Source organism: Haplochromis burtoni, unplaced genomic scaffold (genome assembly GCF_018398535.1).
Source record: "Haplochromis burtoni strain Fernald_Lab_line unplaced genomic scaffold, NCSU_Asbu1 Contig_280, whole genome shotgun sequence".
In the NCBI taxonomy this organism is placed as follows: Eukaryota; Metazoa; Chordata; class Actinopteri; order Cichliformes; family Cichlidae; genus Haplochromis; species Haplochromis burtoni.
Window position 1 is genome coordinate 745,833 of NW_024582641.1, and position 11,290 is coordinate 757,122.

The window sequence follows — 11,290 nt, forward strand, 5'->3', positions numbered from 1 at the left end:
AAAGAAAACATTTCCCCGCTTCTTCTCCTGTGTAACATCACTGATAGGTTGGGTGGAGAGCACGCATGTTATTAGCACTATGTTTTACTTTCTGACAGAAGCTTTCAACACTCTGCAATAAAAGCAGATTTTCTGAGCTAAAAATAGCCTTGAATTTTCAGAGGCTTACAGCATCTACTTGTTGTAAGACAATAAGCCATTGCCCCTGCAATGATTAAGAGAAATGGTATTTAGAGTTATTTATAGCCAGAGTAAATGATCGCCTGAGGACATTTTCAAAGTAGAATAATTATGGGATAATTTTATAATTACCAATCAGAATTATGTGGTCGAAAGGTAATTTTATTTTTCTATCTTGTATTGAATTAAGTAGCCTTGCGGCACACATGTGACCTGCTCAGAGTGTACTCGGGCGAAAGGCGGGGTACACTTGAACCACATAAATGGAGGAAAGATGGAATTCATTCAAAAATACATGGATGGAATTATTGATTTAAATTATATTTTTATGTAAGTTTGGGATTTTTTCACTATTTTTTTAACTTAATGATCTTTACTTACAAAGACAGTTTTGACATGTTGTTTTGTATTTGTTTCACGTTTTACTGTTTACTCACAATACTCAGATGCTACATTAAAAGTTTGATGTGCAATCTTATGACCTGACATTATTATTGTGTAATTTTTTTAGCCACTACATCAGTCTTATAAATTTATTAATTTTTGGACACTTGCATTTTTGGTATAATTATCCTCTCTTAGTGACTCAGAATTTACACATAAGTGAAAATGTATTACTTTTTATACCATTTATTTATTTTTATTTCAGAATTTAGCTTTTTTAAACCTCAGTTTTGAATTTTGTATCTTCTAATGTCGACTTGGGGAGTCAATGTTTCAAAGTAAATATGTTTTTTTAATCTGCCATTTTTATACACCCCCATTTAAGTGATTGTCTAATGATTTATGTCTCATGAGAATGCCGGTCATTACTTCCACCAAGAAGGTAGTGACTAGCTAACTAGTTATTCATGTCTAGCTGCCTTGGCAGAGGTTTGCGGTCTTTGAGCATTTCTTGTTGGTAATCTGGAAAGGAAGGAAATTGTTTTCCATTCACATTATTAGACTGACAAGACAAGTGATCCGTTAGGGAGGAACAGGTTTTTTGGGTTTTTATTTTTCCCTCTACATACTTCTTCCAGCACACGTTATACAACCCTGTTCTGTCTTCTGCAGAAAACCTTGCAGTCATGTCATGTTGTGTCTCTGTCTCTGCTCAGTGTGAACTCTGGGAAGTCCCTTGAACTTTCCTAGCCTTCCACCGCTTCCCTTCTAAGAAAACCAACATTCAGAGAGGAAGAGAGGCTGAGTAAAGACAAAAGGAAGCAGACATTAAAAACAACAGAGGCTGAAAGAGGTAGAAAGACATGGAATTAGCCTTGGTAGAAGAATACGAGTTCTTGCTGTTAGCTGCCTGCTCTAGTTTACAATGTGCTGTGTTGTGTTTTACCTGTTTGCATCTGTTGTTTTAGGCTAACCTGGAAATACAGTGCCACTGTAGACAATGGCCTCAGCCTTGTAACAAGTAACAAGAATATAAAAAATACATACAAAACAAAAAAAAAAAAAATAGGAAACTCCCCGCTTATCGGGGCCTGGAGCCTGGGGCTCGCTCGGGCCACTTCGGAGGTGGGGTGCCCCCGGCCTCTCGGCCTGGGGCTCGGTCACTCAGGCACAGCTGGCTGCCGGCGGAGCTCACGGGCTCGTCACTGCAACTCCCCCTGGCTTCTGCTCCGCGGCTGCTGAGTGAGCCCTCATCTGGGACTCTCCTCAGCTCTTTCTGGGACAGTGGCGCGGCTGCCCCTCTGTTGGTCTTCCTTGGTCTCTTGTGTTCTGGGGGCCTCTGGATGTCTGGAGTTTTGATCTCCTCCATACCTGCTTCATACCCTGGAGGACGGGGCTGTGGCTCCCCACACTCCCTAGCAGATCGTTACATGGAGAAACCTTTGGAATGCAAGCATGCTGATCCACACAGGTATGCACACAGGTGTACACACGGGTATTCGTGCGTATTGCGTATTCGCAAGGCCATGATGATCCACTTGGTAAAATAAATCTTCTTGGCATCTTTCTTGGCCTTAAGACAACAATTCTGATGGCTAAAGATCCAAACGGGACACAAAAAAAAAAAAAAAAAAAGGAAACTCCCCCAAAAACATTGGCCTATTTATTGGTGTATTTTATTTCCTTTTACTCATCTGTGATCTTACTGTACCGGTGTGTGCTCCATGTATGACCAGTAGATAAACGTAAGCTCCCGACCCCTACCCGACCTACATGGGATACAGTTTAATATCCGTGTGGCCTCAGACGATGAAAATTCTGCACCTAAGGGTATTTACTCAGAAAACAGTCTACAAATGTAGATCTACTTGTGTGAAATACCACACAGATTCTCTGACGCCACACATATGAGAGTTAGCACTGACTCCTAGGATGCATAGAGCACATGCATGCATAGGCCCACTGCTGCACAGAGTAAGCAAAACATATATGATTTGGACACCACCTTACCCTGGATGACGTGCGTATGGCAGTGGTGGACGCTGATGAAGCTTTCCTCTCGAAATTCTGAAGAAACCTCTCCTGTGTTCTGCAATAGATAAACACTTTATTTCTTCTGTCGTGCAGCAGACATGGTCACACACACACACACACACACACACACACACACACACACACACACACACACAGAAATAATAAGGCCTTAAGTATTATTTTAATCAGCAGACACTCCACAGACCTGAAAAGCTGACAGTCTGACAAAGGCTGACCACGTTTGTTTGTCCCCGTGTGACACTGTCCCGACTGTGCACAGAGCATCTGCTCTGCTACTCTGTCTCCATTAGCCCCTTTTCTAAATATCATCATTGTTTCTTCAGTTCTGTACACTGGTCTGCTGTCTCCTGTTTTTGTTTACCTTGTAAGGAAACCAGGGATGCCACTTGACAAGCAATTACCTTGGGAGTCAGCCAGGGATCATATTCCAGTAACATCGTGGCTGTTGGGGTAATGGATTTAAAGTGGTCAGAAAAAAAGGAATGAAGGGGCTGTAGTTACAGTAGATGCTCTGAATCATTAGTCTGTCTATATTTAATAAAATCTCATGACTTTTTTTGGAGAGCACGGAATGTTTCTGTTTTTTCTCGACTTTAATTTGTAAGACATATTTTGAAAGGAAAATATATATTAAAGTCAGGCTAGGAAGTATGTGGAGCAAACCTTACAGCATGTTGTAATTCAAGATGTCTGAGAGAGAGAGTCCTTTCAGAAAAAGAAAAATTACACTACATTAAAACTATGGTGGCACAGAACTTTCACCTGCAATTTTGGGGTTTAAATCCGGTATGAAGCCAAAGGTTTCCACTGGCTTATATTTATTTAGTAGTTATGAGAAGCATGCTCTGTCTGTGCTTGTGTGCTGGGAGACGCTGAAAAACATTTTGACACTTTCTTCACTTTCTCTATTATACCCTCCACAAGTACTACTGTAATTTGTGGAATTTGACAGGGCTGTTGTTTTTCTCCAGCTCAATGCTTAAGCTGCATCAACCATGCAAATGTTTTCCAGTGCCGTGGCAACCGGAGACTATAGAAAGGGAATGACATTCAGCAACTTCAAGCAACTTTGGGCCAAATAACCAATGGCAGCAGGAAGTGGGCGGGACCCAAGATAAACCTTTGGGTCAACTTCCAGACAAGTGATTTTAGTTGCTACCATTGAGAGTGCAGAATACCATTGATTGATATAACCTAGTAGTGAATGGGTTAGAGCAGTGATTCCCAAAATGTTGGCTGGGGCCACCTGGTGGGCTGTACTGTACTGTAGTTGTACTTTTATTATTGAATTGACAGCATGCTGACATAATTTCAGGGAAGACCACAGCTGCATTGATGATGATTTAGTTATGGTCCTGCACTTTAATGTGAAGAAGGATTTAAGAATTCAACTTACAACCAAAAAATTGCTTTTAAAATCAAATCAAGTAAATAATCATAATAATAACAATGATACTACTACTAATAATAAGATGAACGAAAGCATAGACTTAGTTTTACCTCACTAAAATTAGGTTCTGTTTATGGCTTCTGTATAGGATCTATGCAACTACCAGCTCATTCCACTGAGATCAGCTGCTGCCTCGGTGAATGCTCAATGTCAAGTCATATTTTACTGGGACACATATAGGAAATTAGACACATATCAGCACTCCGCCTGCTCTTTTGACATCTGATGCTGAATATAACTAACAGAGATCCATGTTAGAGCATGACAGAACACAACACTGCACACAATACCAGAAGGCAACAGCAATGAAACCCAAGCGACCCCGATCCAGGGCTAACCTGAGGCGGTCCTGCTCAAACGCCTCCCTCCTCCTCTGATCTTCCTGCTGCTCCTTCTCCAGTAGACGCTCAGCCTGCAATACATCACACTCAGTTGTCGTGCCACGAACCTGCTTTCCCCCAAATGTGCAAGTGACATTAACCAAAGTGACTAACGGAGCCATTACATTAGAGCATGCTATATGGACTGTAACATTCATGCGTACACATGCTAGTCATGCTTGTTGGGCACGAACACTGGAAATTTTTATATAACTTTAATGCAAAAAACAGCTGCTTGCATAAGTGAAAATACATTGATGGGGTTTTTTTGCACTAATAAAGTTGTGGAGTTGTAAAGTATTTTGTCTAGTGTCATTTATATCGTTATCGCAAATTTTCAAATGTATATCGTGATAAATATTTTTGGTCATATCGGTGAAAATCCCTCCTAGTACTGTCTATTTTAATGATCTTTTTCTGGCATCACAGACTTTATTTTCTCGTACCATGGTCTTACTGTAAAATAGGACATGGTGTGCTGTTTAAGATAAAGAGGGTGGTGGTGAGAGTCCAGAGACAGGGGTGAAATGTAGTGTGACCCAGCATGTTGTTTTATATGTATGTATTTATTTGCTGGATTACCGATACTCTGTTCTATGTTGTCACAGAGGTCATGGCACAACAGACAAAGATCTGTGGAATACCAGCTTGGTCTTTGCAATTAATCAGCCTTCCGCATTACTCTATCACCATTATTGGAAAGACAGCAGGGCCAAACATTGAGTAGAACATGTCTGAGTGAAGAGCTTTTCTTTGGGGGCTGAAAACCCCAAAGTCCATTAATCTGTTAGTTCTCACATAGCTTTAGTGCCAAGTGTGTGTGAGAGAAACTCTCGCTACAGCTCATGTTGATGCTTGTCTCTACTGACATCTGCAGGGTAAGCATGATATTACTCCTCACTAAGAGAAGAGAAATTAGTTCCATGGGGTAGATTTATAAGCTTCTGAGCACTAACATAACAGTAATAAAAAGTAACTTGTCATGCTCACTGGTGAGGAAATGTGATTGATTTAGCTATATGTCTGTGAGTAGGATTTGCATGGGAATTTCACCAAAAATGGGGTTTGGACTTACTTAGAAGTGAATAACTATGGTGGTGATACTATTGGATCCAGGAAATCAGTTTTTACATGTGGATGGAATTAGCCTTGGTAGAAGAATACGAGTTCTTGCTGTTAGCTGCCTGCTCTAGTTTACAATGTGCTGTGTTGTGTTTTACCTGTTTGCATCTGTTGTTTTAGGCTAACCTGGAAATACAGTGCCACTGTAGACAATGGCCTCAGCCTTGTATTCACTCTAATCAAATCCATCAGATCTTTTGTTTTTAGAATTAAAGCATTACAAATAGTTTCCTACAAGACATTGGTACATACTAGAGATGGCACGATACCACTTTTTTATGTCCGATACCGATATCATAAATTTGGATATCGGCCGATACCGATATGAATCCGATATAGTGTGTTTTTTAAACAATAAAACAGTTTTTTTTAAACATCTTGCTGCATTTTGTATAAGTTCAAACTCAAGTTTAAAAACAAACAAACACTAAAGCTATTCTGTTACACCTGTATGCAAAAAAATAACTGCACCCAAAATATTTCATAGTTCAGCAAAACTGATCAATCTAATAAACTTAGACCTACTCCATCCTCCCTATTCTGGTATTTTAAAGAGTAAGCACCCTAACTAATAGGGTTGCAAACTCCCAGCAAAAAAAGAAAAAGAAAAAGGAACCACCCCCCACCTCATGATGCTTAATTGACGTAATCAACTGTAATTTGATGCAGTGTGAAAAAAAATGCACAGAAATAAAAAAAATTTCAAGAATAATTAAATAGATTCAACATCTTTCTTCAACAGAACTGCAGACTGCACAGATGGTACCTTCCCAAAGGAAAAAGTACTATAGCTTACTAGGGTATATTAGACTTAATAGTTACTATATACAGTAATGGACTTCTATACATCAGATTAAAACTTTGGGTGTCAGATAATTATTTATTAAAAGCTAGACATTTTAAATAAGAATAAGAAAGAAAAGTAGGTCTTTGTGCCCCCTTCTCCCTGTTCATGCCCTATCGGCCCCCCTGGCTAAACTTTGCTAGATCAGCCCCTGCACAGTTACCAGCTGTCAGCTGCGTAGAAAAAGATCCTCGAGTAGAAAGTAATATTAAATAAATTCTAACAACAGCTTATCAAGCTTAAACGTGCTGCTGTTGTTCAGCTGCTGGTTTCCTCTTTCTGGTGCGAAGTGGGCAATAAACAAACAAGAGAGACGGACTCGCGACAGAAAAGCCGATCAGCTGATCACTGATCAGTTTCATGATTGAAGTAGCAACAGGAGAGGGAGGGAGAGAGAAGAGGCAGTCGCTCCATATATCAGTTGTTAAGCTTAACACTGGAACGCTTTACAAACATTCAGAGATGAACTTACACACTTGCTTTACTTCTCTCTGGGATCACATCCTCGGAGATGAAATGCCGGTTTGGTAGCGAGGCTCCGAATGCTCAACCAGACAACAGGTCTCGCACGCCACAGCCGCTCTATCACGTGATGCATACTGCTCCAACGTGCTATGGTTATGAGCCGAGTTACGCCATGTCGCAAGTTTTGTGAGGTGCTTTTTTGATATTTAATGGATTTTTTTTTATTTCTCTCCGATATCCGATCCAGTAATTTAGGTTAGTATCGGACCGATACCGATACGTAATATTGGATCGGTCCATCTCTAGTACATACCCTTGATTTAATTCAATTATTCAGCAACAGTTACCTTTACATGGTAAACTAAAGACTACAACAATAATCTGATAATAATCTGCTTGATGTTTTGATCTTATGCTTACCTTCTCCCTCTGTATAGCTTTCATCTTCTGCCACTTTTCCTCCTCTTCCTGTCTCTTCCTCTTGTCATCCTCAGCCTTTTTTATCTAGAAAGAGCATTTGAAATGAAATATTTTATTTTTGGATGAACAGGAGAGGATGCGAGCTAAAGTAGAAATGCATTACTGCATCTCAAACATGGCATGTTTTCATGCACTGTCTGCTTCTTTTTTTTTTATGGCAGCAGACAAAAACAGTATGTGTAAATAATTTGCTGTAATATTTAGATATATGTAAAGCTCCACAGAAAATAAATGGATGGTTTCCAGAGTGAATAACTTGGCATGTACTTTCTTCTGCAGTTTCATGGATTCATGATTTATTTGCTGTTTTTGCCTGACTTCAGCCAGTGTGACATCACCACCTGGATAAAAGATCAGAATGCCAAATGTCAGTAAGTGAGGATGTGAAGATAAATATAGAAATGGTGAAGGTAGAGGGTAAGGACAGATTACCAAGCCTCTCTGGATTCACACATACAGAGGGGACTCTCTGTGTTTCTTTCCATCTGTTAAGAGCCTCTTCTTCTTTTTGAGCAACTGCAGGAACAACAACAGACCTCTCATTTCATACATTTGGAGAGAAATGTCAAATAAATGAAGATCAAATTGGTGTCATAGTTACTTGTTTTCATCTTGTTTCGCTTAGATTCATTTGGTGGGATAATGGTGTATCCATCTGAGCTGAAACAAGGATAGAGACACAGTGTGACTGTTGGTATTAAGGCAGGAGAAGAACAATGCAAAAACTGAGTGCTTCTGGTGTCGAATATTTCCTTTGTTCACTTATAATGAGGTATTTTGAAAGTATTTAGAAAACGTTGCAGTTTCACCTCCGCTAACAAATTAATTTAACTTGATCAGTAGTTTAAGTTTATTCATACACTTCATTTGAGCTTTATTAAAATAATGTAAAAAAAATTTAAAAATAGTATAGGTAAAATATTGTCAATAACGTATATCCAAGTACAGTTTGAGTATCTTTTTCTCATCAGTGTGGTACAATTTGCAATGCTACACTGGTCTAGAAATTATTATTATTAATACTAATAATAATGTATACTGCAGAGTAATGAGCACTATGCAGAACACAGTGATGATGTCTTAATGTCAGTGGCTCCTTTGGCCAGCCTTATTATCCCAGCAGGGTACCTGATCACAGGCAGAATGTAGGTGTTGATAGCCTGGATCTTGTTTTTAACCATTCAGCTGACGCCTTCAGGACTTGCCTGACCCTCTGCAGGTACTTGGTGGTTGCAGCTTCCTAGCCGCTTTTCGTGGTTCCCATTTGCATGTGGGAATCCCAGGTATTTGTAGCTGTCTGCATAGTTGCCTTCTGGTAGTTCGATCACCTCCAGTCTGACTACCTTCCCTCTCTATGTTACTATCTGACCACACTTCTCAAATCTGAATGACATTCCGATGTCGTCCTGGTGGTTTGGATCAGTGAATTGATATCTCGTTAACGCTTGGCATACAGCTTGATGTCATCCATGTAGAGGAGGTGGCTGACAGTGGCTGTATCCCAATTCAGGGTCTGCAGCCTTAAAGTACGCAGCCTTAACGGTCCACAAGGGCCGCGTACTCAAAGACCGCTAAGGCCGGAAGTGCGAGGCTTGTGAAATGGGACGTTCTAGCCTCCGTGGCGCTGCCCAGGTTGCCTAGCAACCATGAACTAACAGCTGGAAACATTTCATACAGCTTTGTTTGACAGAAATGAAGGAAGAACATATTTTGTCATGTTTGTTTGTTCTACATGAGCTTTGATTTGATAAGTATCTGAGGCTGAGACCACGGGACTGTGAATCATGATTATTGGGCTTCATTTCTGTACTGAACAGTCATTTTAAGATTAGCTAGTAAATAACAATTAGCTACATGTTGTTCATGAGACTAAAGTCATCTTACTTTGGTAATATGCCATATTGATTTACATGGCCAATATTAAAGTTATCATTTCAATCATTATTAGTTATTACAGCAGTGAATGACTGTTTCAAATACTGAGCTGCAGTAAAGATTCAAGCTGCATTTATTTATATTTCCTGTCACCTTAAATCTTCACTGTATATATAACTGTGTTATATATAAGAGACAAATATTGTTCTTTTAATATGTTGGCATTACTAAATTTGTCTCAGTGCTTACTTTAAATATCCATAAAATAATCAAATTTTCTGTAAGATTAAGGTCGACTATTGAACGGCGTATATTTTAAAGTAAAGGCTTTAAAACCAAGTTAGTACAAACGTCACTAATGTCACATAACTTTGCCGACATGTGGCCAACAGGAATGTTTTAATGTTCTTCGTTATTAAACATTTGCACATAAATAAGTGACGTAATATTCAGTACTTACTTTTAAAAGTTTACTCTTCGTGCGCCCCTCTTCCGCCGTTTTTTGCGCTATGCATTCTGGGATATGTTGGGCCACGAAGTCTACACATCCTTAAAATTCAGGGAAATGAAGGACGCATTTCAGGGCCGCATTTCGAGCAGCCTTTGAATTGGGACAGCCTTCGTCGCGTCGCTGTGACGTAATCAGCCTTAAAAGGCGGCCTTTAAGGCTGCAGACCCTGAATTGGGATACAGCCAGTATCTGTAGCCAGTCTCGTCAATGACCTCACTGAGGGATTCAGGCCTATGCAAAACAGTAGTGGGAACAGTGCATCTACTTTTTAGATCCCGCGACTTGACAGTGATTTGTGCTTTGGGCTTGAAGTTGGCCTTAATGGGGATGTGGCGAACAACACTAGAGTTCCTAAAGAAGGCTCTTAGGGTCCTGTTGATCTTGTGCAAGAGAGTACACCTTGGATGGTTCTGTGGAGAACAGCTGGTTTATTTTCCTGCCTTCTATTTCTGTGGTGTACCTCGTCAATTTCTAGCCACGAGAGCAGTTCCTTCTTCCCAATGTTGTAACACTGAGCTACTAGTTGTTTCGCTGTCAATCTGGATGCTGGGTATTGAGGATTCCATAGGTCCCCTCATTCTATTCATGTAACCTCTTCTGCTGGGATTAACTTACATAGTAGCATTCCAACAGCACCCTATTTTCATCTCTTGCCCAGCTGTGGCTTCTTATTCCAGTAGCCCACTTCTCATCAGTGTGTCATGACTTAATTTCTATGTCTCTCGTTCATGTCTGAGGTTTGGTTAGGCTAGGTTACACAGCAGTAGCTAAAAACTTACTGCATACATTTAGCTGAAAACGATTCAAGTGAAAATTTCCATTTATGTAAGGGATATCATTTTGCATTCCATCATTTTTTTTTCCTTGTTTTGTTTGTATTTCTGTATTTGAGGAAATTTTGCACTGAAGTCTTAAAAAACATTAAAAAAAAATAAAGGGTAAATGTTACGTATGGCCAAAAAGCCACTCAAAAGCAAAACCACCAGCAGTTTAAGAATATCCAAAAGTATGTGATAATGAAACTAATATGATGCTGCTTTGAAGGGACAAAGTAAATTGCACTGCTATGGTTTTAAAATCATCTGTTTCCTTTCTAATCCCATAGCAAAATCACAAACCGTGTTCATGTGATTTCTGTTTACTTGAGTAAAATCAAGACATCTTTACAGACTGCACTTTGATAAAACGACTGTTTACTTTGCTCAAGATGCTTATGAAACTGCTTATAAAAGATACTTTCTTCGTATACATAGAAGCTGTGCTTTACCACGAACATTGAAGGCAACGTTTCACTCTCCGATTCCGTGAAACGAAAGTGAAAGTCAGCTCTGTAGGAAAACAGAAATCTACTCCAGTAAATAAAATGTAACACAAATAGAATAAATGTTAGGCAATGAAGAAATTTGCACATAAGAGGCGGTTTATTCAGCCTCCTTTGTGGATAAATGACAACATGAGCTCTCTGTGTGTGTGTGTGTGTGTGTGTGTGTGTGTGTGTGTGTGTGTGTGTGTGTGTGTGTGTGTGTGTGTGTGTGTGTGTGTGT

General features: G+C 39.7%; 1 protein-coding gene across 3 annotated transcripts in view; it reads right to left on the minus strand.

The window, feature by feature from the left end:
- Positions 1–11,290, minus strand: part of epsti1 (epithelial stromal interaction 1) — a 20,251-nt gene that overhangs the window by 7,839 nt on the left and 1,122 nt on the right. For 2 of the 3 annotated variants that reach the window (XM_042227776.1, XM_005940031.3), the window contains exons 2-7: positions 7,962–8,020; positions 7,793–7,876; positions 7,628–7,701; positions 7,301–7,384; positions 4,408–4,481; positions 2,575–2,653 (exon numbers count right to left, since the gene is read on the minus strand). In XM_042227776.1, coding sequence (XP_042083710.1) covers positions 2,575–2,653; positions 4,408–4,481; positions 7,301–7,384; positions 7,628–7,701; positions 7,793–7,876; positions 7,962–8,020 — 454 coding nt within the window. Of the gene's footprint in view, positions 1–2,574; positions 2,654–4,407; positions 4,482–7,300; positions 7,385–7,627; positions 7,702–7,792; positions 7,877–7,961; positions 8,021–11,013; positions 11,075–11,290 lie in introns of all 3 variants that reach the window. The other variant, XM_042227777.1, reaches the window with a different exon arrangement.